At 45.5% G+C, this 27,966-nt stretch overlaps 1 protein-coding gene across 1 annotated transcript; it reads left to right on the top strand.

Moving 5' to 3' along the window:
• Window positions 1-91: 91 nt before the first annotated feature.
• On the top strand, window positions 92-24,903 carry LOC126638838 (monocarboxylate transporter 2-like). The gene is made up of 5 exons (XM_050313061.1): window positions 92-218; window positions 660-889; window positions 13,870-14,013; window positions 19,264-20,121; window positions 22,869-24,903. The coding sequence occupies exons 1-5, from the start codon at window positions 172-174 to the stop codon at window positions 23,159-23,161; spliced, it is 1,572 nt and encodes a 523-aa protein (XP_050169018.1). The 5' UTR covers window positions 92-171; the 3' UTR covers window positions 23,162-24,903.
• The last annotated feature ends 3,063 nt before the right edge of the window (window positions 24,904-27,966 follow it).

Here is a 27,966-nt window from a genome sequence, read left to right as displayed (position 1 = left end):
TCCCACATCACAGGCGTGTCCGGGGGGGCTGGGCAGGCAGGAGTGGGGCGGTGCACCGGGTTGGAGCTGCTATTCCTGCTTTTAACCTAAGTCCACGTGGCATTTCTGCACCGTCCCGCTCTCCCCCGGCACCACGGGACGGTGACACGGGGCCGGTGGGCTCGGCGTGAAATGGCTCGGGGGGGGCGCGACACGGGACAGGACTCACGGGGCTCAAGGTGTGTTGGGGCCACGGTGTCGCTGCAGGTTTGGGAACAGGGGGAGCAGCACCCTGGGACTGGGGTAACAGCATTCCGGGGCTGGGGGAGCAGCATCCCGATGCTGGGGGTCCAGGGGAGCAGCACCCTGCGACTGGGTTGAAAGCATTCCGGGGCTGGGGGAGCGGCATCCTTGGACTGGAGTTCCAGGCAGCAGCACTCCAGAACAGGGACATGGAGGAGCAGCCTCCTGGGATGAGAGGCCCAAGGGAGTGAGGACGGGGGTCTGGAGGAGCAGCACCCCTGGACTGGGGGGATCCAAGGGAGCAAAATCCTGGGACTTAGGGGAGCAGCGTCCCGGCACTCGGGGCCGGGCACTCTGGGACTGAGGTAGCAGCATCCCGGGACTGGGGCTCTGGGGCTCAGCATCCTGACCCGGCAACTCTGCACTTTGCATTCCAGGGCGCCGCTCGCCCCGCCGGCCATGCCGCCCCCAGGGCGAGCCCCCGTCCCTCCCGACGGCGGCTGGGGCTGGGCGGTGGTGTTCGGAGCCTTCGTTTCGATCGGCTTCGCCTACGCCTTCCCCAAGGGCTTGGCCATCTTCTTCAAAGAAATCCAGGATTTCTTTGGCACGTCCTATGGCGAGGTCGCGTGGATCTCCTCCATCATGTTGGCCACGACGTACGGTGCAGGTGAGTGATGCTGCACCGGCCCCCGCGGCGCGGTGCGAACGCAGAAATGAGCCAGAAATCTCTGCTTTGGGACAGCGTGGATGAGGGGCAGCAGCAGTGCCCATCGGCATGGGCACCACCCACAGGTTTAGTTTCTGATCGTGTTTCCAAACGTTAGCTCAAGCAAACAAGTCATATGTGAAGCCTAAGGGGTGAAGGGGAAATGTTTTTATTTGAATTGGTGTTGGTTGGGACACAGGTCTGGCGCCTTTCGAATTTGCCACTGGGCTCAGTGGGTGCAGGACTCGTTTGACCCCTCTGTGTGCTTTTTTTTGCCTGTCAGGGACTCCAAATGCCTTTGAAAAATGTGTTTTGTGACCAGTTTGGTGCTGACATCCCCTTCATTTCCAGTTGGGGTTGCAGCACCTTTGCTGCTTTTCAAAATAGGGCGTTTTTCACTAATATGGGCACAGTGTTACGCAAAAGCCTTTCTATAGGGGTACAATTTCTTCTGTGCACCAGAGGCTGAGCCACAGCATGGGATGTCCCCTTGCTGCACCCCCTTCCCCAGGACACTGCCAGCCACAGGCTGCACATCAGGGGCTTTCTCTGACCCTCTGAACACAACATGGCCCCAGAGGCAATACCATGCTATTCCTTGTATCCAAGTGGCAAAGGGATGGGTAATACTGGCATCCTCCTGCCCTGCTTTGACACAAGTCAGTAACTTTGCAGCCAAGAGGCTGTGAAGTACCAGCATGGCCAGACCCAGCGTGCTGCTGAGGGCAGCAGTGGTGGTCACCTACCCAGGAATCAGAAGATTAGATGTGAAAACTTGCCATGGGCATCAGGGACAAAGCCCTGAGAATAGACTGGTGTGAAATAGCTGCTTCTGGGTTTCAGCCAGAGCTGAGCATGGATATAGAGCAATAAATGAAGTAGCTGCTTGTTTATTGTGGCAGCTTGTAATCACAGCAATGAAATCGCCAGAGTTAGTCGTTCTTATCAGTTGTAAAGCAGTGCATATAACGTTACTCTTTTTTATGGATTTTGATATGGCTCAATGAAAAACTTGGGCTGCCCTTGATTAAATCTGCAGTGGGAGGTGGACAGGAACCGTGCTCTGTGGTTGCAGGAAAATTCAACAATGTTTATCCTGGCTATTAAAGCAACTCTGAAAATATTCTTTGTTTTTACGAAGGATTTTTTTTCCTTAATAGTGCACTGTAGTGGTTTTTGGACAGCACAGTTGCTAAGGAAGGTAAAGATGTGTTGTACAGAGCCTGTTGTAATGCACTCTGTTGCAACCCCCTGCAAAGGTTTGGTCCCACGGAGAACGCTGAGTTCCTATTTGAGAACCCACAGATGGATCACTTGAGGCAAAACCCAAGAGGTGACTTAGAAGGAGAAATCCCCTGCTTGAGCCAGTTTCAGGTATGGGCATCACAGCCACATAAGGAAACCCCCAAACTTGGCTCACACCCCTTCCCCCTGCTCCAACAGCAGTAAATGGAAGTGATTTGGAAGGTGGCCACACGGATCAAAAGGTCTCCTCAAGAGTGCGCGGGCCCTGCTGTTTGCTCAGCTGTCCTCAGAGAAAGGCCACGGTGTTTCTGTCCCCTTCCCAGTACTGGCCTTGTGTCTGGACTGTGCCATGGCTCTCAGAACTAGGACTCAGGGCAGTGAGGTTGGCATCTGGGCAAAGGAATGACCCTCCATGGAGTCTCAGCTCCCTCTGTCTCTGGAAGAAGGGGGCAGCTGGGATGTCCTGGTGCCTTGGCAGGGCACACAGGGGCTGATACTTCCACTGACCACAGCTTTTGCTTGCAAACACCCCCAGGAAACAGTTTCTGGTTTCCTTGTCGTTCTCCCTGGTGTAGGGACTTGCTTTTGGGACGTGCAGTTTACTGTGTGACAGCTTATGTTTGCATTTCATAAATAATGCAAATGAAGCTTATTTTCTGAAAATACATGAACTAACTCAAATCTTCACCGGAGAAGCTGTGTTGACTTTGACAGCATGGATGCAGATTTACAGTGCCACCTGAGGCTTTAGCTTGTAGCACTAAAGCAGTTCCAGTTTTTCAGACTAAAACTGAAAATCAGCAGCTGAGACTGTTTCTGCTCTTCACTTTCTGCTTAATTCCCTCAGGAAGCTGTTTTATACCAGCCAAGGCTCTGGCAATATATATTACAGAAGTTAATGTGTCTTATCCCCCAGTTTCTTAATCTGAACTAGGTTGCAGAAAACAATTCTGTCACTATAATACAAGTAGTAAAACAGATTACTGTGCAGTAAAGTGGATAGCCTGGACTTTATGATGGGGTACTTGTAGTTCTTGTCAGTGCTCATGTTCAGCAATTCCATGTTTCCAGTTGTGGAGGGCAGATTGGGAGGTTTCTGAGTGAGGAGCATGAGAGAACATTGCTTTTCTCTGACTAAATCCCACAGGCTGAAGCCCTGTCAATCTGATAAAGAAGGATTTCTGTTTTACAGTCTTTCCACCTTTTTTTTTGTTGTTGTCATGGGTGAGGAGCTCATTCCTTACCCCAAATGAGGAGGATGTTACAGAGCAGAGTCTTAGATGGATGAAAAGAAAAGGAACCAGGATCTGATCAATGATCTTAGAGGTATTTTCCAGCCTTCCAACCATTTTCTGATTCCGCCAGGGACCAAGGAACATGGCATCATCCTTCCCTGAAGGTGCTTGCAGCTCAGCACCCAGGCAACAGGCTCTGGGGGTGATGAGGACACACCAACACTGTCAAAATGTGGAGCCCCACAGGGCACCCATCGTGCTGCCAGATGCCCTGGGCAGGGTTTCCCATTGCAAATTACCTCCTTGGACTTGGCTATGCCAGCAAAATACCAAGGTTCCCAAGGTCTTGCCTCAGTTGAGGGGTAAGTTTTGTTCGGGAAACAACCTCATTGCAAAGCCAAAAGTTTTGGGCCTTTGCGCCTCCTGATTTGGGTCCTGTGCCTGTGTCATGTTCACAACACCAAACTGAGCTGTCCTTCTCCCATTTTTAAGGGTGACACATTTCAAGGTAAGCCACAGATGTGTCCCTGGGGATAACCATTACCTGTGGAAAGCAGGAGGCAGCTGAGCTCCCAGGAAGGAAAGTACAATAATTTAGTAGCAGCAAGGTTCTTGTAGCTGTTACCTCCTCCTGTAAGCCTATAAGAGAGGTAAGGATCATGGGAAGAAGTAATGTCTTTTATTATGGCTGACTGTTAGAGCCAGCTCTCTGGCACATGTGCCAGAATATAGAGAATAATTTAATACCTAGAGCAGTATCTGCATTTTCAGTGGGTTTTTCTTTTTTTTTTCCTTTTTTTTTTTTTTTTTTTAATGGTGGTGGTGTGGCCAAATGCTTCCTTTGTTTTTATAATGGAATAAGGAGTTGTCTGAGGGAAACTCAGATTCCGTCACAGAGTCATTTCACCAACTTGCTTTGAATAACTGGGGCTAAAGCAGGGAACATGAGACCTTCTTTTTAGTAATTTTGAAGAACTTCAGTCTTTTGTAATTGCTGTGGAGGTTTGTGCACAGCTTGTTGCTGTAAATGTGTGTTGCTTCTGTTGCCCTTTAATACATAAAAAGCTCAGTTGCATCAGCATTGTTTTTATTCAGTATGCAGTGAAGTGGAATTTTGGTCTCAGCCTTGCTGTGCGCTGCTGTAACACTCCTCCAGAATCTCCAGGGTGCTGCTCTAACACATCCAAATTTCTATTAAAATTAAGGAATCACCTTCTGTCTATTTTTCAAAGAGAGCATCAGAGAGCCACATTTTGCAAACACAAGAAAAATGAGACCGTTTCTAAAGGAAATGCCTCAACCTGAAGCCAGCCAGTGTTTATACTCTTGTTATTTGTTATTTATTGTTTTGTAATTTGATGAAATATCTGAAGATTTAATTCTGGAAACGCTCCACAACTGAATCTTTTCTCCAAAGAAACTTTTTCCAAGAGCTTGTAGCTGCTTAATAGAGCATCTCCTAAAGCAGCAAGGAAGAGATGGGGAAGCTGAAAGTCCACCATTGACCTTGAACATTTAATCCAAAATTTTATAGTGGTATTTTATTACACTGCTAGCATGATAAATTGCAGTGACAGGTTTAGAAAGCACCTTACAACATGCAGTGGCGTAAAGCTGTATTAATAATGAGTTTGATTCTGCAGTTTTTAACTTAATCAAAACTGCCAGCGTTCTCTTCTGCTCTGGTCCAGACTCCATCAAAACCTTCTCTGCCTCCAGGAGACCCCACCCAAGGCTCTCCATCCATCCCAAGAGCTTTCAAATAGCTGTGAGGTACCACAGCACTACCAGGGGAAACTGAGGCATGGGAGGGAAGTGGGTTTTTTCAAGGGCAAGGAGCGAGTGGGTAACAGAGTCCAGGCTATGCCTTGAGGGGTGCAAGCTCTCTGCAAGCCAATTTTGGCTCAGGGATGGCCTGATGGACCACAGGCACTGGGATGGGTGGAGGCTTTACCTGCTGAAAGCCTGGTGACAGGGGTGCCTGCTAAAATTGTGTGCTGTGCATTGTCCAGCATGTGGGTTTAGCAGAGAAATAAAGGGGTCAGGACACAGATAGAGTTTGTGTTGAGAGGTGCTCACAAACACATGCAGTGTGGATTTGCAGCTGCCTGCCCACTGACCTTTCCAGGAGATCCAGCACCTGTGTCCTCTGGGTCCTGGGCTGTGTTTTGCCACCCAGGGGATGTCTCAGTGACCCGAGGGTGTCCGAAATGACACGAGCATCTCCTCATCAGCCCTTAGTGCTGAGCAGGGGTTATGACAGAGGAGAGGGACAGGGAGAGGAGGACAGGTTGCTTGTAGTATTGCAGCCTGTGTCAGCTCTCTAATGCTCTGCTTGCAGCACTGGTTCAACAAAAATTCTCAGGTAGGGTTTCCTGAGGCATGCGCTTTTCCACTTGGATATTTTGTGGAGGCTGAAACAAAAGGAGTATCTCTGTTCATCACAGTGGATATCCAGCATCTTTCCATCCTGGTCCAGTCTCAGGTGCTCCCTGGGGCTGCCCAGTGCTGGACTTCACCCCTTTTTTATCCTCCCCATCTCTTGGAGTCCCATTCAATCAGCCTCCCCCTGCCATTGAAACAAGACATCTTCCCATGCTGGGGCAATCCCTGGGGTAGCAGCACCATTACAACTGTGGATTTTGATATGAAAGCTGGATGAGGAACGATTTGATTTCTGTAATGGATGGTGCTGCAGATTCATATACTTCTCCTGACTCTCAGAGAGCACTCAAGCTCTGCAAGGTCACCACGTATGGGCTTATATTTTTTATTTTTTTAAATAGCTCTGCTCTACTAAGGAGCGATAATAGCACTATAGGCTCAGGTGAAATATTTCTGTGTTCGTGGGCTTGGTCACAAAGCTTTATCATTTTGCCCTTCATTGGAGCTAGCAAGGTCACCAGGCAGCGGTAATAGAGACGTGATAGACTTAATAAAAACCAAGATTAATAAGAACTAGGAAGAAGAAAGCAAAGAGTTTTGGTTGTGGGGGTTGTTAGTGGTGCACAGCAGGTGTTAAGTCCGGGAATAAGTTATAGACCACTGCCTCAAGAGAAGCTGAAAGCTTCTTTCCCCAGTCAGTACAGCACGTGTTTTGGGTGGGCAAGAGCTCTGATACCAACCTGTCCCACAGCACTGCAGCTCTTCTGCCCCTGGATGGGCTCTCCAGCACAACTGGCCTCTTGGCAAGTCGTTCAGGGCTTTCCAGGGGTGGGTAAAGCCCTTGGAGAGCGTGACCAGGCAGGGGCCAAACTGCTTGCAGAACAGTGTGTTAAGAGAGGTAACGAGTAGGCTGTTGACCTCCATGAATAGATGTTCAGGAACTCATGCTTTGAATGATGGAAGGAAGGGATAATAGTCAGGGGTCCTGCCAAAGCAAAAAGTTAGGTAAAGAAATCATGGGAAAGCAGTTCAAAGACCGTGATGTCGTGACCTTCTGAGGGCGAGTGTCTGATCTGCTGGGTGGGTGAGATCCAGACCGGCAGCCGGGGCAGCCCCCGAGCGCAGACAGGTGGCACGTCCTGGGCACCTGAGATGCCATCCCCGTGCAGGAGCAGTTATTTAACTGCCTAAATGCGAAGTGACACGAAGGACCTTGGCTGCAGCCCCGGTTTTGGAGCTGTTGGCCTGTGGCTCCTCCGTGCGCCGCGGGAGCAGCGCGTCAGGCGGGTAATCTGGAAATTGAAATGCTGGAGTGCTGATCAGATAAGATTGCTGGATAAGGAGGAGAACACTTTGTCTTTCTGAAGCTTGGGACTCATCTGCTTTATTTTTGTTCTTTTTTTTTTTTTTTTTTTTTTTCCCCCTAACATCAGGATGCTGCTGTGGTAAATGCGAGTATTTCTGATGGGAGGTCTGGGTCATTAGCTGGAGGCATCACGATGGTTTAGGTGGGGACAGGTCTTTGGAAGCTGCCCTGTGGGGTCTGGCAGAGTGGTATTTGATGCTGTGGCTGTCACCTGGGGCCTTTGCTCACTGCCACTTTTCCTCCAGCACTGGCATGCGTGGCCATCCTGTCTCCAGCAGCACTGCCTGAGGAAGAGCCAGTTGTTTGTGGGCTCCTCAGCCAATGCAGGTGCAAACAAAACATCTGAACCAAGCAGCTGAGACTAATAATATACTTCATTATTAGCTGGTGCCACCAGTTCTTCTCCAGTGATCTGGAGCAGGCACATGTAGGGCTCAGTTACCGTGGATCAGCTGGTGAGCAGCAGTTCTCCAAGCCCTGGAGCATGAGCTTTCCAAGTCTCTTCTGCCTTGACGAAGAGTGGAAGGCTGCAGGTTTTAACCTTCTCATCCCTTTTTCCCTGCCTTTAAAACTGTGCCCTGTGTTTTCTCAGGCCACCTCCCTTTCAGGCTGTACATGGGTATCAGGAGCTGGTGGCTGATCCCTGTTGTCTCCAGAGGCTGGTGGGCTCTGGCAGCACTTTAATAACGTGGGGACATTTGCTTTCCTTTTTGAGGTAATGAGGAGGTTGCTCTTTTACAATGGGCTGGTCCCCTGGTGGATAAATTACGAAGCCAAAGGCAGTGTCGTTATTCCACGGAGGGAGGGAGATTATTACTGAGGAAATTGCAGGCCTGCTTGTGTTGTTGTTTTACTACTGGTGTAAAAACAGACTTTATTTTATTAGCATAAATGGTTCCCCCTCTTTCCTCCCAGCTAAGTAGGCTCTGCTCCTTCGTACGTCCCCAGTGACTCCCCATAGTCAACGCCAGTCACGTTGTGCTGAGTTCCTATTTGTGTGTTCACGAAAGTTTTGAAAAATATTAACTACTTGGGCAGTTCTTTTGGTGCTGAGCAATGTCCCTGCACAGGAACAGCTGTTTAGAGCCACTTCTTACCGTGGAAAACCAGGAAAAGCTGAGCTGCGTGTTGTAGCCCCAGCAGTGGGGGCACTGGTGGTCCCAGATCTCCCAACACTGCAGTTCCATGCAGTTGATGATTTTAAATTGTTGTTATTTTATCATCTCTGTGGTCATCAAATGGTCTTACCTGCAGACCTAGAACATTTGCAGTGGCTCTCTGCCACTTTACACTGTCAGAAGGTCAGTCTTGTGAAACCTGGGAAAAACCCCCGTTGTTGAGGGCCTCTGGGTTACAGTCAGTTTTTCAGGGTCTCAGCTCTTAGCTGCTTCTCTGAGAGCCCTGCACAGAAATATTTCAGCAGAAATTCATCCAAGACAAGTTCCACCAAAAATGAGGAACGCCGTGTCTATTAGTGTTAAGTTAAAAAAACCCATTAAACTTTACAAATAAGATATATATATATGTGCAGGGTCATAGATATGGGAGAGAGGAATGTTTTAGTCCCTGTTAGAAATACATCAGTGTTTTGTACTGAGACTGGAAGTTTTGCAGCTCATAAAAAATTCATAAACCTTGTTGAGGAAAACAGAAAGGCAATTCAGGTGTCTTTTTTTTGAGCGCTGTCACACTTGCAAGAGTTTAAGCCACTCTGGATTGATATTTCTCGTTAAATGCCAGCTCTGCATTATCATCCTCTCTGGATCATAGTTCAGCGACTCAAAAAGAATGAATGACAAGATGGCCTGGCTTTGTGGAGGAGAGGAGAGGAGAATCCAGAGTATTTTGCATTTTCTTTATGTGTTTACAATCTCCTCTTCAGGGTCCTTTTCACTTCTGCAAACACAAAACTCAAGGTGAAAAGTAATTGGACAAGCTAACAAATGAGTTGGGGCTTGCTGCATTCCCCGCTGGCGAGTTGCTGTGTTTCTCTTGCCACCAAGAGCAGCCTCTTTGACATGGCCTTTCATGTACCAGCTAACAAAGAATGGAAATCTGCCACAGGTATGAGAAAAGAGAGGCTTTAAACAGGACAGGCACTAAACCAGCATGATTTATAGGGACTGAGGATAGCACTTTACATTTCATCAGTCTTCCAGGGGCTCCATGATCCCAGCTGCATCTTTTGGAGACATTTGGTGCAAACTGTTGCTCACCAGACTGCAGAGTTTCACTGCAGGCAGAAGCAGAGCCCTCATTGTGTGTACCCTGCTCTGCAAGGGCTTGGGGTGCAAGTGAGGCGTTTCTGAGTGGACAGTCCTTGCTCTTACCCAGGGGTGACGGAGGCACTGGATGGAGACACTGAGCCAGGGGAGCTGCAGAGACACAGGCACATCTCTGAGCAAAGCCTGTCTTGTCTCACCCCCCTGCAATGGGTGATAAATGATGGCCATGGCTGGAAGTTTGTCAGAAGGAATGAAGTCACTTGCTGGGTCTGGGAAGGGGCTGCTGTGTTTCCTAAGGCTGAGTGCATGGGAATGCCATCCCTTCCTGCACCAAAACACTGGTGCTGCTATCCCAGCACCCTCGTCACTGGAATGTATCGGGGTGCAAGGGGTTGATTAAATGTTACTTCTGATTTCCTCGTTTGTATTTCCAGTGCTCCCGGTGGTGGGTTGTGGGCACAGCCCTGGCTGGGTGACACTGGCCCTGGCTGCTCTGCTCCCTGAGAAGCCGTGCACTGGGAGGTGCTCTGCAGCTGGGATGTCTTCTGCTCCTTGCTCTGACATTTCAGGGACTTGCAAGGTATTTGTGTGGTTCCTCCTGCCAGCTCGAGCCAGGCAAATGGCAGCTTTCTGAGAACTTTGCCAGCTGTTTCTCTTGCCCTTTTCTCACCTGATGCTGTAAATTAAGAGGCAAAAATCACCCACACTCCTGTTAGCTTCTCCTGCTGCTGGCTTGCAGGAAGAATTATTTCCTTTGGATACCAGGACAGAGAGCCTGTAGCTCCTGCACATTTGACCCGGCAGGTATTATCAAGTCAGGGTGCCTTGGGATTTAAGCTGCACATGTTGTTACCGTAAATGGTTTCTCTGTGGTAATACACAGCATCTTTATTCTTTCCATGCCGGCCGAGTAACTGGTAAATGACAGGTCCTGCTTTTCAATTCCACCGCGTTGCCAGGGGCTGTCACACTTTTAATTTTTGCAATAGCTGCAAGCAAAGCAGTAATTGTGTTTCCTGCTTCCCACAACTGCGGTGCTGGCTTTGTGTTCCCTCTTCTTAATTCCTCTGCTGATTGATGTTTTCTGAAGCTTCCCACCACACTTGCTGTTAAAGTTATCTAGTGTTTGATGGCTAATCAACCCCCCCGCAAGAAAAACACTGCGAGTGTCACGGGGCAGGAGGGGTGCACTCAGATCTTCTGGGTGTGATGCTGATCACTGAAGACACCAGGGCAGGGTGGAGGGGAACGTGCCTGTGCTCTGTGCCCCTGCCCAGGCTGGCAGGATTTGGGAGCTGAAGTGTGCAATATGTGACACATTGCGTGCGCCGGTTTGTGCTGGGAGATGGGACAGCTTTTGAAGGGCTGCTCCGTTAAATCTGTGGATGTTTCTGTAGGTCCAGAATGACTTAAGTGGAAGTAATTTTGGGGATGTGATTTTGCACTTGCTTCAGTGCATTTGAAAGGTCTGCTCGGGACTATTACAGACCCTCCGGCCTTTGAGCAGCATCTTGGGGAAGTTTGGCTTCCCGACTGTTTGAGGCTTTGGGTTGGATTTTTTGGTGTCTTGTAAAGTGTAGGTCTAGGTGATGCTTTTGCTGTAGGTTGACTGCTCATTGTGGCCTTCTCTGTGAATCCTCCAGTGGCTGAAAAGGTTTAATCCAGGTGTTCTGCTCCTGCTTTCTTCTCCAACTGGCTGCACCCAGTATCTTAGAGGTCTCCAACCCTCAGTGCTGTGTGGGGGTGAGGCTACTCACAGAGATCAAATGCTGTCACTCACAGGTGCTGTACATTGTGTTCTTTACCAAAGCAGGCTCACAGGGCCTGGACTTAACAGTTTCAAGGTGTAAAAGAGAAAGGCTTATGTGCTTCTGAAGTTTGCCTGAGTTCCCTGTGAGCTCAGCCCAGCCCAGGCAGGTGACACCTTTGAAGAGCACACCAGGCTGGCAAACAAGTGGGACTGATTATCCCCCTGTAAATCTTATAGTGCTGGTTACAGCAGATGAAGGCTGTTTGCTGAAGGTCATGCAGACCTGCTGTAAAGCACTGCTGAGAGATCACACACGACAAGAGCAGGGAGTAGTTGCAATCTTGTGGCTTAATAAATGATCACTGGGAAGCTGGGATGAAGCTGAAGACACTGCAGTCATGGAGGGTCCCCAGGGACACAAGAAGGGTGCTCTCATTTGTACAGGCAGCGGTTTGGACATGACCTTTTATTTTTCTCTGCTCCAGTGTCTACCCTGGGCTGTCCCCATACCTGGGCAGCAGAGCAGAATGTGTCCTACCCTCAGCTCTTTCCAGTTCATAATCTTCTGCCAAGGTCCAAACCATCCTTACTGATGGGTGAACCTGGTACAAGAGCTTATGGACTAAAGTGAGAGGGACATAGATCCATATTTCCCTTCTCCCAGGCTGGATGCTGCAAGAGTGGATGGATGTGAGCAGGCTGTTTCACTTCTCATAGCAGGGGCTTCTCCCCCTGGTTGCTGCCCTGGGTTGGAACAGGAGAGAGGCCTTAGAAGGAATCTCGTGGGCTTTAAATGCTCTACTCTGTGGTGCAACATCCTATAGTTTTAGGGCTCCTGTGAAAGCCCTCTTCCAATGGGAGAAAGTAATTGAAACCACATTTTCTTAGCTGAGTAATTAGATTGATTCTGGAGAAACGCGGACATGTGGAAAATTGAAAAATGGAAGAGTTGTGTGCCCTTGGGCTGCAGATGAATGTGTTGGTGCCTTTCCGAGGAACACTGGCTCGATCTGTTGAATTACAGGACATGCTGAGACCACCTCAAGCATAATGGAAATCCATGCCCTGACCAGGGGAAACTCAGACAGAAAAGGGGTCCTTTTCTTGCTGTGCTGATCTGAAATATGTATCTCTTTCCCCAGAACTTCTCCCTGGATTTTGTAGTGCTCTGTGCAGTGAAAGGCTGCGTGTGTGTGAATTCAGGATTAGGGGACAAAAACTCTCCACATAATTATACACATAGAAATTTTAATTGAGTGGTGCAATTGATGGGACCAGCTCACAGATCACACAGTTACAGGGATGCTGTTGAGACTGTGATTGTGTGTATTTCATCTGTGAGTGTTTTGACCTCAGGCATCTAGTGGAAAGTGTTTCTGTGGGCTTCATTCCCGTGATTAAACCAGTCATACCTACTGTTCTCTATTCTTGCACATTTTAACAGCTGAAAACTTGTTTGTATGCTGTCAGCCATGCTGAGAGAGTATTTGGGTTTCTGGGTCTCTTTCCTGTGCTCAGCTGTGCTGTGGTTTGCAGGGACTGGAAAGAGTTCTGGCCCTGTTTCTGGCTGAGATTATTTAAGCAAAGGTAAATATTCTTCCACATGGCTCTGTGGAAAGGTAGGTCCCCACAGCAAACTCCTAAGAGATGCCTGTAAGTTTAAAATACCTTTTTCTAGTACTCTGTGTGTGGATGGTGTGGGCTGTTCATAGTGGCAGGAATGAAGGCAAACAGGCACACTGGGCTCTGAAACACCATTGCTGTGGGATGAGTAGAACCAGAAGTAGCCATGTAAGATGAGATACTAAAAGCTACCTGTATTCCCCTTCCTCATTTCCAGCATTATTTTTGAAGCATTTTGATTCAAGGTTTTTGAGTAATAAAGAATCTTTTCCTCACATCTCATAGCTTGGACTTCTGGACTGCTCTTTCCTGCTTGGTTTGCTTTCTCTAGTTCTGATGCTTCAGCCTGATCTAACTTCAAGATCAAAGAGTTGGCTTTGCTCTGAGCAGGAGGTTGGTCCTGAGTCCATCAAAGTCCCTCAAATATATTATTCTGTGATTATGATTTTTACTGGTCCTGCATGTTTCACTTCCTCAGATTTCAATGCTTCCTTTCAGTGTGCACAGTCTTTGCTAAACCATTTCCCTCTTTCATAATTCTGTGCTTTCCTGAACCTCCTTTTTGCATAAACACAAGGCCAAACTGATTCTTTTGAGCTCTGGCTGGTCCATCATCCTAAACTGTTTCTACTTACATGGACTACTATTAAGATTTAATTAACAACTGTTCTGCTGAAGCTTTGGTCCTGGTCAGCAGTATCGGAATTGCGTTAAATGGGGGCATTAAAAATGCAACAGCATTCGTAATATCAGCCTGGTAATATGAACCACTGCTTTGTGTGTGTGGTTTAGCATCATTGTAAATCAGGAAGCTCCTCTGTTGAGATCGTGTGTTCACCTTATTAGTTGTTGATGTTTGCCTGCTCTGGTGACATCTGAAAGTCCTGGGGGCAGGAGCTGTCCCCGAGCACACAGCCTTGGTATCGGACATGCTGTCACCTCCATGTGGATCATCTTTCTCTCCTTTTCCATTTTCTTCCTGGTGTCACCCTAAAAGCTGTCAGCAGCACCTCAGGAGCACTGTTTATGCAGAGTTTTAGCTGCTTTGTGTCATATATACCCTTCTATCAGAAGATGCCAACCTCAAGGACCCTTTCTCACTCTTTCCCCAGGTCCCATTAGCAGTATTTTAGTGAACCGCTATGGCAGCCGCCCCGTGGTCATGTTTGGGGGCCTCTTGTGTGGTGTTGGGATGATCTCAGCTGCCTTCTGCACCAGCATCCTGCAGCTCTACATCTGTGTGGGCTTCATCACAGGTAAGAACAGAGCACCTCCTTCCCCTCCACGGTTGAGGTTCACTTCTGATGGCTCGGGACATCCACACTTGGGCAATGTGTGGACCAACACAAACACAGTGAGAAACTGGTGGCATGAAAAGCTGGTGGGACAAGGGCCCTCCTTATTAACTGCTCCAGATGAACTTTAGCAAAGAGCGTGTCCCTGCTCAGCACTGTGTTCCTGGCTGAATACACATCACGTGTGGGATCTCAGCAGGGCTGTGCTCTTGGCAGCTGAGTGAGTGCTCTGGGCTGGGGGGGACAGTGGGGGTGGCCATCAGTGCCCTCAGCTCCCACTGAAGCAAATTCATGTTGACTGTGCTCTGCCCTGGGCAGGGCAAGTCCTCCTGGATACAAGTGTGACTGTAAGAAAGCACCAGTGTTCCTACCTTACTGTGTGTTATCTTCCCTCTGTGAGACACATGAAATGAGATTTCAGGGGTTTGTTTTAGTTCACTTGCCCTTTACCAGTTTGTGAGGTGAGGAGGTCTTTTATCTGAAAATAATAACTTGAGAGTTGATTGAAAATAAGCAATATTCTCCCTATTGTGAAAAAAAAAAAAAAAAAGACAACTGTATTTCCTTACTGAAGTTGCAATTTGAATTGTCTGTGTTCTATCTATATACTGGAAACAGGAGAAGGCATAGGCTCAGTCCAGCACTTTAAAGCCTGCAGGTACCAGGTTATGGCTTTTAAAGGTAGATGGATCAGAGTGATCCACCTATGTGAGTACAGGTGCTTAATTATAAACATTTTTGCTTATTATTTTGGATAAGGTACAGCCAATGTTTCTTCCAGTGCAGCTAGGACATCTACTTGAAAACATGACACAGTGAGTTCAAAATTGGCTTTTGAGGTTGCAAGGTGTATGTTTTAATGAATGTTCCCAGTCTCTCCACAGATGCATTAAGTGTTACTGCTTTCTGAATGTGAAAAGTATGAGCTCAACATTTAAAATCAATAAAACCAGCCACTAGCAAAGTAAATTGGGACAGAAAGTTTGTCATCCTGCTCTTCTACACCAATATTGCTTTATTAAATAAGTAGAGTAGTGAATAAATCCCTATATAGGATTCCTTCTCTTAAACCTTGTTCCTTCTGTGGAGTGTCACTGTAATTAGATGAAACTGTGCTATTACTGGATGAATAAATCTTGCAGATTCCTTGGAAGGGATTCCAGAAACAAAGCGATGAGAAATAAAAATAACCAATATCTCCCACTATTTATGGATGCACGAGCTTGCATCCTTCCCTGCTAAACAAGTGTCCTACAGGAAGCGCATGTGGTGACAGGACAAGGGGGAATGGTGTCAAGCTGACAGAGGGCAGGTTTAGATTAGATATTAGGAAGAAATTCTTCCCTGTGAGGGTGGGGAGGCCCTGGAATGGGTTGCCCAGAGAAGCTGTGGCTGCCCCATCCCTGGAAGTGTCCAAGGCCAGGCTGGATGGAGCTCTGAGCAACCTGGGAGATGTCCCTGTCCATGGCAGGCAGTGGGACTGGATATTTAAGGTTCCTTCCAACCCAAACCATTCTATGATTCTGAGTTGATTAGCACATGGAAACTGTAAAACCTTTGCTAAAAATATAGGCATTTTGGGGAGCAGAAGCGCTCAGGAAAGAAACAGGGCTGTAGGAAGACACCAGCTTCTATGGTGAAAGGTCCTTGTCTAAAAACGTGGCAGGACATGTTTTGGGCCTAACCCAAATGGATTGATGAAGACTTTGATCTTTTTTGGTCCCTGACTATGTTTGTAAATCTGGTCTGTTGCCCACCTCAGAAAGCTGATAGTCTGCTCTGTGCTCAGTGCACACACATAACCCTCCCAACAGCCTCAAGGTACAGGGGCAAACCACCCCCACATCTCCTTATCTTTAATGCTGTGTTGTTTCCTCAGGGCAAAGCACGTTTTTTTTTGTTGTGTACATCTTTTCCTCCTGCTTGCTGAACCAGGGCAGCCGTATGGATGAGGTTCTTGGCTAATAACCCATCATTTCCAGGCACGGTGTTTGTGCTGGGGAAGGAATATTAATTTGAGAGAGAAGGGAAGATGCTTGTACGCCTGCTAACGTGCTTGATGCCTCTAATTACACCTGGAGTGCTTTTGCTGGTCAGGCCTTACATGAAAGCATTCAAGGGCAATTAGGGAGCTGCCTGCTCATCACGTGCCTGCGACAGCGTTGCTGCACGAGGAGAGAGACTTTTGTGAAGGGGATTTGCAGTAACTGCAAAGCAGCCTGTAAACATCACCCTCCTTTTAGCCTCCTTCCTGCTAGCCTGGAAAGGAAACAGGCTGATGTAAAAGACTGTGTTGGTGTAAATTGCAGGGATGGAGATGCAAACAAGGTAGCTGGTGCTGGGGGGGGGTCTCTGCTACAGCCCTGTGCCCGTGGCATATTAATGGAAATCTCTTCAGAGGAGCAGAGCAGGAAGTATCTGTTTGTGGTGGAGAGATTAGACACGGCAACCTCAGCTGCTTTCATGACTGTCTGCTGCCATTTGCATGCAGAGCAGGAACCAGGCTCTGCTGTCAGAGGCACCTCTGTCCTTGATGGCACCGAGCTCTGGGCTGCTCGAGGCTCTTTGCACACACTGCAAACCCCACAGCCTCTTCCCATTTGTTTCCCTACAGCGCTTAGAGGAAGAAATGGGGTTTGCAAGCTGTCAGGCTGGACGGATGCCAGCCTGGATGCGTTAAAGAGGTCTTCTCGACCTGCAACCTCTTCTTGAGTCTGAGGTAGAAGAAGCAAATTTCAAAGCTAAATTCAGGGCAGTAACGACTGGTCAGAGTTTAACTCAACCTGTACCAATTGGACTGCCGGGAAATCAGATGGGATCTTGGATGAGGCCTGTTGGCTGATGAGAGTAGAGTCTTTGCCACAGCCAAAAGTGTTGAACGTTGACATACCTGATCAGATCTTCCCTTGCTAATAAAGTAAGAACATGATCAATAGCTACACAGCTGACTCCTGTAGCAGCACTTACTTCCTTCTAATATGAGGGAGATGTGTTTAATCCAGGGAAGGACACTGCATCTGGCATAGCTTGCTTCTGCCCATGCAATTCCACTGACAGGCCTCTCTGTCATATCCCTGGGGAGAAAATGTGGTTATTGAGTAACAATTTCAGCCACGGAAAAGCTGCTGCAGATTCTGAAAACTGCAGTAAAATGGATGTAAATATTTCCAGCCTAAAGTCAGCCAAAAGCTTAAAGTAAATTGAAATTCCAGTTATTCAATTTGAAACTCTCCAAATTTAATTAATGGGAAGAGCATGAGGTAATATTAAATTGGATTTGTCTGACTGGCAAATTAATGTTCACATAATAAAAAAATTGAGTTGATTATTCTTTAAGTGGGTAGCTGGCATCCAGTCTGGATTCCTTTCTCTGGAAGATGTGGTAGGTCCCTACCAAAAATGATTCTGTGGAAATGACAGTTCAATTTCTGCCTTTACTGACCAGCCATGGAAATGGGGAGTTAAGGGAAGTTCTCATTCCAATATCTGAGCACCATCAAGGGTGTTCTCTAACCAAGGTTGTGTTTAGCCTCTGTGGTTCTCAGGTCAGCCTGAATTTGGCCCCATATGCATTATGAGCAGTCTGTACTTCCCAAAGGTGTGCCCCACCAAATATATGGACCATCTAGCAAAGTTCATGCTGAGAATGTGTTTCATATCAAGATTAATTTTAATATGTTGCCATTTTAATTTATTTTTAATGTTGTAAAACTTCAAAGTGATTAAAAAGAAAAGAATGTTAGACTTGGCAAAAATCATAATTTTGTAAACCCATTCAAACTGAAGCTATCCAACATCAGCTGAATTCTGCTGCATCAGTTGGATTCTACTTTATCAGCAACTAATGATAGTGTTCCTTAATTAATTTTGAGGACCTTGACCTTTCTAAATTCTCTTCTGTAAAGCAATATGCCTAATTATGTAGTGCACAGTTAAACAAACTAATTATATAGACTAATGAACAAAAAAAAATCTGCATGACCCTATTTTCAGGATTCGTGTTCTCTGATATAATCACTCCAAGGATTACATTTCTGCTTTGGTCTAATGTGGTTCATTCTTTCCTGGATGATGGAGTGGAAAATATGTGGCATGATTTTTAAATGTAATTTTGATGGAGATTCTGAAAAATTAACTTTTTAAGAGAATACTGCGGGTCATAGAAATGTTTGAAAATATTATTGATGTTTGATTATTGATTACTGATGTTGGGCATCAGGAAGCATTTTTTCACTGAAAGGGTTTGATTAAGCATTGGAAGGGGCTGCCCAGGGAGGTGGTGGATTCACCATCTTTGAGAGTGTTCAGTAAACAACTGGACATGGCACTTAGTGCTCTGGTCTATTTGGTAAGGTGATGATTGGTCAAAGGTTGGACTTGATGGTCTTGAACTTATTTTCCAGCCTGAAAGATTCTGTGTTTCTATTATTCTATATGGTAATGCTCTCAAACAGAACCACAGAAAATTAAGACCATCCCAGCATTTGGTATCTCTGCCTGTGCAAGAGAAGCTCCCTACCTGAATTAGCAATGCAGATTTATAATAGCATTTATATATATCTAAATGCAATAAAAATAAATTTTAATTAAAAGAAACACTCTGGGGTCCTGTGTAATTAGCATCCTCAGTAGCTGTTTTGCTGTGTACTTGCAGACCTCTTAATCTCTTGCATCACACCTGCATTGCTCACACCACCAAATTAGTCACGGCTGAGAGGGGTGATGTTATTTTCTGTGCAGGCAGAAATGGTGGGTGCCCAAGGCCAGTCCCAGAAGGATGTGCTTTGGTGGCTGGCACTATCCAAGCCAGAAAAACCTTCCCAGAAAAACCTTCCTCAGAGTAGGAGTTGTCATTTTTTTTTAATAAATCCATGTTCTCCCCCAGCAAGGCCACTGTGTCCAGACAGAACCCATCAGCATTCATTGAAGGAATAGTTTTAATTTTTTCTGAAGCAAACTCTTTGTCCTAGTTTTGCCACCCAAGAGGTTTACAGTGCAAAAAGTGGGGACACTGACTGAGAGGGTCTTTCTGGGGTCTGGTTACCCAAATGTGGCAGCCAGAAGCTCAGGGATACCTTGAGCAAAGTTTGCATCCAGATTATCATGTTGAAGTGACACCAGTGGTCCAATTGTCCATGAATTTCCTTAAACAATGAGCTGAGGAGAAATGGGACTCAAATCTTTCTTTTTCAAATCTTAACTGTTTTCCAGGATTTGGCCTTGCTCTCAACCTCCAGCCATCAGTGATAATCATAGGGAAATACTTTCTGAAGAGGAGACCCATTGCAAATGGCCTTGCTATGGCAGGGAGCCCCGTGATGCTTTGCACCCTGGCACCTCTCAACCAATTCCTTTTTGACAATTTTGGCTGGAGGGGCAGCTTTTTAATTCTTGGGGCAATTTTATTACACTGCTGTGTGGCAGGAGCTCTCTTCAGACCCATCGGGGCAGCCACGGCATCAGCCAAAACCCAGGATGCTCTGAAAGAAAAGATCACTGAAGATGCCATGAAAATGAGTAGTCCCGCAAATGTATCCATGGAGAATAAAACAGAGGAGGAAGGAGGAAAGGACTGCTGTGAAAAAATCAACCAGTATCTCGATCTTTCCCTCTTTAAGCACAGAGGGTTCTTGATTTACCTGATCGGAAACGTGCTCATGTTCCTGGGTTTCTTTGCCCCCATCGTTTTTCTGGCACCCTATGCAAAGCACACTGGCATTGATGAATATTCAGCTGCTTTCCTCCTCTCAGTCCTTGCCGTGGTGGATATGGTTGCTCGACCCGCCACCGGCATCATTGCAAACAGCAAGTGGGTGAGGCCGCGGATTCAATACTTCTTCAGCTTTGCCATCGCTTTCAATGGTGCTTGTCACCTCCTGTGCCCTCTGGCTTCCAACTACGTGGGGCTCGTTGTCTATTCCAGCTTTTTTGGCCTGGCCTTTGGCATGGTTTGTGCCATGCTCTTTGAAACTCTGATGGACCTGGTGGGAGCTGCCCGTTTCACAAGCGCCGTCGGCCTGGTCACCATCGCGGAGTGCTGCACGATCCTGCTTGGGCCACCTATTGGAGGTGAGTGGATTTTCCTCCTCTGCTTCCACTGGCTTGTCACTTATATTTAGCCTCTTGCAAGCACAGTTTGTAAGAAATTATTCTAAATATGTTTTCTCTGTTTCCCAACCACAATTTTTCCACTAGTAACTGGACAGGGAAGGAGGTCCTTGATGTCTCCTCCAGCATTTCCTCCTTCCTCCTTTCTGTGCAGTCCTCCAGATGAAGTCACTTTTGGAGAGTGATCTTTTAATCCCTCATCCCTTCAAACACTTGAACTGAACTTGCAGAGAGGACTTCCTACAACACCAAGAGTGTTTCACTTTAGACAGTTCCTCCTGGAGATTTCTCCTGTTGCCAAAGGAGTCCACCACAATTTAAAACACAACGGTTGTATGAAATCTTTTAATTGAGTCAAACTTAAGCCTTTCTCTTTGTCTCTAAGGCTCTGAGCACTTCACTTACAAATTTGAGTTATCTTAGTGCAGCTGATAGACTTAAGGCTGTTCTAAAAATAATTAAAAAAAGGCTTGTTTTGGGTGGTTTGAAATATCAAAAGGCAGAGACCCTCAAAGGTCCATGTGGATAATACTGATGCTTCAGCAGAACTTACAGTCATAAAAAGATAAGTGGGAACAGTGATCTGCTGTGATTTAACACCCTTAATATTCCCTCTATAGCATGTGCTCCTTTTTCCACAAGGAACCCACCATGTCTGGAAGACACCATATTTGAATCTGGCATTTGGCTCAAGTACCATCAAATTTGAGTTGAACATGAATTAAATGACTTTATAGGTGACATTCTCTCAGTGTATAGATACCATACTACCTGTCCTACAGTTTGCATTTCACCTGCATGCAATCTTAAATAACTGGAAACTGGTCACCTTCAAGTATGCAAAATTGTTTAATTAGGTTGTGTGTGCTGTCTTTATTTGGATGTATAAGATGCACAGAAAGCAGGCAGTTTAAACCCATTTCCTGGATTCAACACTGAGATCTGGCTAATATTCCATATGACATATCTTGCAGAGCCATTTAATTCTTCATATTACCATGTAGCTCATACAGTGTGACAGAAGCAGCTGTATCCTCTTGCTGTCTTGGAGATTCATTATTTAATTAATGACAAACAAAATACAATTTTAAAATGACCATTTTCTGAATTACGTAATTTTCTGTGTGGAAGATTAAGTTAATGGCCAGAGATTGCTAATGAGGCTAAAGCAGTCCTAGGTAATAATCAGTAATATTAGTTTTGTAGGGTTTTCCCCACCATTTTAATAAGCAGCAAATTTATTGGTTCTTTGGCATTTTAATAACCTACTGCAGGGTTCTGCTTTAATGAACTAAGTAAATTGTTCCCAGTGTGTTTTATGACTTTATCTTATTCTCAAAGGAAAAGAGGCAAGACTATCCTACTGTTGAATTTTCCAATACTCTACTCATTAAAACTCTCATTGAAACCTATTTAGGAGACCTCTAGGTCATCCTGATGAGCAGAAAAGGAAAAATTGTTGCAATTAACACTTGGTTGATGTTCCACCAGTAACCTGAATTGTGTAGTTACAACATAGTGCATTGAAAATGGTGTACCAAGGCAGCCAGGGATGATCCAGGCAAAACCATTGACCAAAACCGGTGAAAAATTATAATTTTTGTGATGAAGAAATCTGTTTTGTGACCATAAAATCCCTTGTTAGTGTAATGCAGTGGGATAATTAATCATCAGCTTTTCAACAGTAAGGGTCAATCTGGAAGTAATTAAAGGTCCCTCTTTTTAAGGAGGAGAACAAATTCCAAAAAGTCAGAGAGCTAATGGATGATGGGCAGTTTCAAGGAGGACTATCTATACTATGAAGGCCAGGTTAGGAGTGGGTTTTACTTTAATTAGGATTTGGGATGTTAAGAATGGTCCATGTTGCTCCAGTAAATGGGAGTTAATGCTCAGGATCATAATCCCAATAAGATTTGCATTACATTTTGACATAATGGAGAACAGTGACATTTCAATTAAGCCATCTCCCTTCAATTACTCTGTAGCTCCGCAGCAGAGGCATTAACCTTTGAGAGGAACCTGTCACATTTGAATTGGCATTGAAATTATCTGACACTGACAGCATCATCTTTGCTTTCCCTGGAACTAATGGCTCCCAGTTCCATGCTGTGCCCTTTCCTCTTTAGATCATGAGTATAAATGCAGAAAGGGCAGCTGGGACCAAAAGCTGAGTCCCCTCTAATGCTGGTGAACGACCAGCAGTGGAATAAATTGGAGGGTCTTTGTCAGGAGTCTTGAGACCAGCCCCAGTGGGCAGGTGCCATCTCAGGAAGGTCTTCTCAAAAGCTGACAGTTTTATTGGCAGCCTGAGGAGTGCCAAGTCAAATGGACATCCTTGTGGTTGGTTGTTGGAGTCAGTGGAAAGGCTGCCTGCAGGCTCTGTGATCAGAGGAACAGTTTCTCCATGGAAAAAAATAGGTGTGCTGGAAAAGTCCAGGCTTTACAGTGTAGGTTCTGTCCCCTTCTGCTTAACTCTGCAAATTATGGGTAGCATTACCTGTACAAATGTCAACTCCCCACAGGCTGTATAGTGGAACATGTGTGAAGCATTTGCAGGTTTAGGGTGTTTGTGGAAGAGATCAGAGATCCAGAGAATGCCTTATCCTACCCTAAAGCCTATGTTTAGGATCTGAAAACACAATAACCTTGCCTTCATCTCTAAGTTTCTTTTTTTTTTTTTTTCCTTTTTTTAAATATATATTTTACAGGAACTCTTATTGATACCTTTGGAGACTATAAATATATGTTCATTAAATGTGGAGCTGTGATGGTCCTGGCAGGAACCTTCCTGTTCATCATGAATTATTATAATTACCGTATGCTTGCCAAAGAGGAGAAGGAAAGAAAGACAAAAGAAGAGGATCCTAAATCTGTAAGGACAGAAAAGGAAGGCAGAAATAACTGGAACAAAGACACCACACAGGTTGGACCTGAGCTGGAACCTCTGAGAGAGGAACAAGAAGGAGTAAAGAAGAAAATGAATGGCACAAATGAATTTTAAACCTGTTCTCATGGGCTGAGCAGGAAATGACTTCTGGGTTTTTTTAAGTGAGCACCTGCTGTGAAATCACAATAGGTTTTTAAATGTTGCTCTCTGCCATGTGCATCCTCTTTGTTGTTATTGTAGGAGAAGGCTAGAACAGAATCAAGTCTTGATTCTTATTCAGTGCTGGGACCCTTTGCAGTATCCACTTGCATACCAAAGGTCCTGCAATATTATTTTCTTCTAGATATTTTCCATTTCCCAGAGGGGCTGAGTTGGGGTATAACTGCCACCCTGCTGTTATTCCCTGTACTACAGCTGTACTCAGGGAAAAGGCCAGAAAGGTGATGGTTTGCAAGGGGCCAGGACAAGACCAATATACCACAGGAGTCCTTCTTCAGGTGCTTTGTCTGTGTGGGGCAGAAATTTAGTTTTGAAGGGCCTAAACTTTGATCTGCATTCAAACAGTGCAAATTTAAATTTTCCCTGGGAGGCTACAAGTCCTTATTATCCAATTTCTGAGTGCCTTACTGTTTTTAGCATGCTTTTTCTTTACAACACCCTGGTGAGGCAGTAAGTGCTGCTACTATTAATTAATTGTACAAATGAAGAACTGGAGCACAGAGGAGCTATGGGCATCATTTCATCAGTGAATAAAGCTTAGGCATGCCAAAGCTGAAATGGGGATCCACTGCCCAGAGTTAGATTCCCAAAAAGCCCTGCTGAGCACAGGTATCCCCTGCTAGAAAATGGGGAATACCATGGATAGCTGTGCATTAAACCACAACCTTCTCTGCAGTGCAGTCTGCTCACTGTGTGCCTCGTGCTACTCAGGATTAGTGATTTTAAACACTGCCTCGGAGCTGCGACCTCGTGCCGTGTTTTTTTAACCCGGTGAAGTTGCATCCATCCTGGAGGGAACACAAACACAGCTGCATCCCCCTAGTTTGGGCTGGGATAGGCACCTCCCTGGTGCTTGCACTGCAGTGCCTGCTGGCCTTGTGCCATCCTGTGGCACTAAATAAATTTCCCCAGGTCAGTGATGCAGAGGTGGAGCTGAAATCACTTAGGAGACCGTCATCCCCTGGTGATAATTTTGAGCTGGGAAGATCAGGACTCTGACTGATGTATTTTACACTGAGCAGCTGCTGCCCAGGAGCCATGGATGCTGAGCATGGCATCGTGCTGTTGAATCATCAGACTTTTGTGGATTTAGCTCCATGTGACTAGATAAAAGCAAGGACTTTTCAGGCAGACCACCCAAATCTGAAGTTAACACCAGTCCAAAGGCTGGCTCTCCTTTTAATTTACTTCAGTGGTGCCCATGTATGATCAGATAGTATTTTTTCATGACTTTGTCACTGAAAAACTCTATTTAATTATCACTTGTGTACACACTATGAAGAAAGCCGTGCAAAAATACTTTAATAAATATGCTGTACTCTTGAGATACATCCTCTTGTACAAAAGTCTTTTATGTGAAATCTTTTATTTCACTGAAGAATAGTGTTCTTTGGCCATTGCCTTCAGCGGGGACTTAAATTTTACCCTTATGTCATATCTTGTATTTTCTCTGAGAAAACCCAAAGTCTCTAGGATATATTTAGGCTTTTGGTGCTATGTTTTTAATACCCTTTATTTCTGTCAAATATACTTATGATATTTCAGTAAAAAAAGGCATTGAAAGAAGGCTGTGAACATTTTCCAATATACCTTCTGGAAGTTTTCACGTACTTAATAAAACTATTTTGAAAAATGAAATGAGTTTACATTTGCCCACGTGTGTAATGCTGCCTTTGGATTCAGTAAGGAGTTTATCCTTAGAGGGTTTCTAGTCCTGGCTCCCTGTACATGGTCATACAACTCTTGGTCATAGCCTTTTACTCCAGGACCACCACTGGGAGCTCCTGGCCGCAGGGTTCCTTTGACATCCTCAGTGATCTTGGCCAGCCTGACCCCCACCTCCAGTTTTAGGGGCCAATGGGTCTGAAAACAGTGGAGAATGACCTGGCAAGAAGATTTTCATACCTTTCCACCAGGTCATATCAATTAAATCCGAGGAACAATGACCCAGATCCTCAGTTCTCCTTAAAAGTGGGAGCTGGCGTGAGGCTCCTTGCCCAGCAGAAACCCAAAGCAAGCTTTTTAGGTCATAAAACTTTGTTAATACAGATAAAATTTTTAATAAAAAGGCGTTCTGTTCAGCTGTCTATGAAAATCCTCTGGAAAAGAGACGCTTTGTTCAACTGTCCCTGAGGGCAAAAACCGCTGCATTGGATAAGTGGATCTTTAAGTCTTCAGAATTCTTCTAACATGAAGCAGCTACTTCATTTAACCTACTCACCCTCCTGTCATAAAAACATATACTGTCTTTAAGATTATGGCACTACTTTTGTCATGTAGGAAGCCTTAACCATTTTAAGACGATTTTGGTGATCACAGCAGGTTGTCGGTGGTGGGTGGCCTGACTCTTCCCTGTTCCCTTCCTCCTGCTCCCACCCCACACTCAAACCCCTGATCACGATGTCTCACTAATGACTGCAGCAAAGCAATACCAAGGAACTGTACTTAAAAGTCCGTGAGTAGCCCTAGAAATGCTCTGCTGACTCAAATCCCATGAATTCGGCACGTTGCAGGCTCAAGCTGTAATTCATTCTTGGAAAACTCTCAGACTTTCCTAAGAGCATTTCCAGTTATTAAAAATGACTGGTGCAATATGAAATATCCATTACAAAAAGCTCTTGTGACAGAGTAGAAGCTGCCTGTGCATCTAATTCAGCGATTTGCGTGGCAAATTGAACACAATATTCATATTTACTTAAGTCTGGAAAGCACCTGTGTAGGCAAGTCAAGAAGTGCAAGTGTTGTACCATAAATATATGTACTAGGCACATGGGGGATATTTGGGATGTCAGACATGCAAGGATGATAGCAAACACTTTCTTTGGAGTACAATTATGAGATTAATTTTTTTTTTTTTTTTTTTTTTGTATTTCATTAGCTTGTGACCTTATTAGAAGTAATTATTGTTTCCAGGGTTGCTTGAACTTTGTCAAGAGCCTGATTTGGATGCTGAACCATCATTCCCGACAGCCACAAAGGAAGCCAACAGAGCAGGAGACCACACAGCACTCCCAGCTCTCGCCTGTTCTGCTGGTGAGGCACGAGTGGTGTTTGTTGGGGAGGTGTGACAAGTGCCATGGGTTGAATTTAGATTTATCCCATGTATTCATTTCTTATTTATAGTTCCCCTCGCTTTTACCATCCCTGTATTTAACTTTCCAAATTTAAAGGCATGGAGGTGGAATTCAACACCTTGACGTGGCAAAATTTGTACACCTTCAGAGAATGGTAGAGCAGTTACTGTGCCACATGGGGGAGTGTCACACTACTAGAAGGGGGCATTTTCTACCATCACACATTGTGCCAGATGCTGCTTTGCCACACATAGAATCATCCTCCTTTAAATAACGAGAATGAACCACGTTCAGAAGGTGCAAAACACATGAGGAGACTTGAGAAGTCTGGAACTACAAATGAGAGGAGGCAACTTGGTAGTAGCTGTGTTAAAAATAAAAGTAAGCAAGCAAACAGAGAAATGAAGTGCCAACCCATGTGTTTGAAATATGCAATTGTTTTAGATGACACAAGAGATTATTCAGAAGGACAGTTCCCATGGCAGCTGATGCCAAATTTATTTGGCTGTGTTCAGAAAACACCTAATAGACAATCCAGGTGCATTCAGATTACATCTGGAATGAATTTAAAAGACATGCCCTCTACAGTGACAATGACATTGTAAAATAGTGTTATTTAGACTTATCAGAACCATGTGAGGGTGTTTTGATGAGTGACATTCATAGCTGTCAGCAAATCTTCCCACAATGGCAGCGCAGCTCAGAAGCACAGACTTGATCTGCTGTCTGCTCTGGCACTCCCTAAGGTATTGCTGTGCCCTTAGGAGCCAAAGTATGGATCTACTTCAGACCAAGTATCTGACAGTCCTAATGGTGCAAACACCTTGCTGGTACTGCCCATCAATAACACCATCATCATCTCTGAACGGTCCAACCCATGGTCCAACTCCCCAGTCCATGAATTTGTCATTTTTGACACCAGATTAAATCCATGGGAAGAAAAAAACCAGAGAAACACAGACTTCCCATTGGCTCTCTAGAGTTTTTTAGACTTGTCTGCTCGGTGCAAAGGTATCCCACCAAAATATGTCACATGAAGAAATTCCCACCTTCTGTGGCAACACTGCTGTTTGGAATAGGCACCAAACAATAATGAGCTTCAACAATTTCCTGGTCAAATCCACTGGCTTCCAAGGAGGGAAAGATATCTATTCACCAAAGACATCAGCTTCAAGGTCTAATTCTGACTAACCTCGGACACATCAGGATTCCTGATGTATCCTGGACCCCCTTTGATGTGCAAAGCAGAGCCCTTCAGATGAATGGGTACAGTTGAAATGAAACAGGAACAAGCACTTTCCTCGTGCTGCACAGCCTGGCATTCCTCTCCTGAACACATGAGATTCTTAAGTAGTTTTTAATCAGTATGTAATCAGTCCTAGCCATTAGTTATGCCATCTGATCATAAAGCACAACTCCAGAGAGAGATCCTTAGAATATCTAGGAGGTTCCACTTATTATTAAGTGAAAAAACCACAGACTCTACCTATCACCCATTAATACTATGTATAAGAAGTGCTTGTTGAGCAAACTTGCCAAGCCTAATTATTCTCCCAGCAGACTATGGGATTTCTTTTTTTTTTTTTTTTAATCTTTCAGTGTTATTTTCTAAAAGTCAACCTTGAG

Source organism: Myiozetetes cayanensis, unplaced genomic scaffold (assembly GCF_022539395.1).
Source record: "Myiozetetes cayanensis isolate MyiCay16 unplaced genomic scaffold, myiCay2020 scf18, whole genome shotgun sequence".
In the NCBI taxonomy this organism is placed as follows: domain Eukaryota; kingdom Metazoa; phylum Chordata; class Aves; order Passeriformes; family Tyrannidae; genus Myiozetetes; species Myiozetetes cayanensis.
This window is presented reverse-complemented; position numbering and strand designations above follow the sequence as displayed.

What these genes read in the sequence shown, in the direction of transcription:
- LOC126638838 (XM_050313061.1), top strand. Translation starts at nt 172, where the DNA reads ATGGCTCGGGGGGGGCGCGACACGGGACAGGACTCACGGGGCTCAAG. An exon ending in GGCCACGACGTACGGTGCAG is followed by an intron (nt 890 to 13,869) that starts GTGAGTGATGCT and finishes CTCTTTCCCCAG; the next exon opens with GTCCCATTAGCAGTATTTTA. An exon ending in GCTTGGGCCACCTATTGGAG is followed by an intron (nt 20,122 to 22,868) that starts GTGAGTGGATTT and finishes TATATTTTACAG; the next exon opens with GAACTCTTATTGATACCTTT.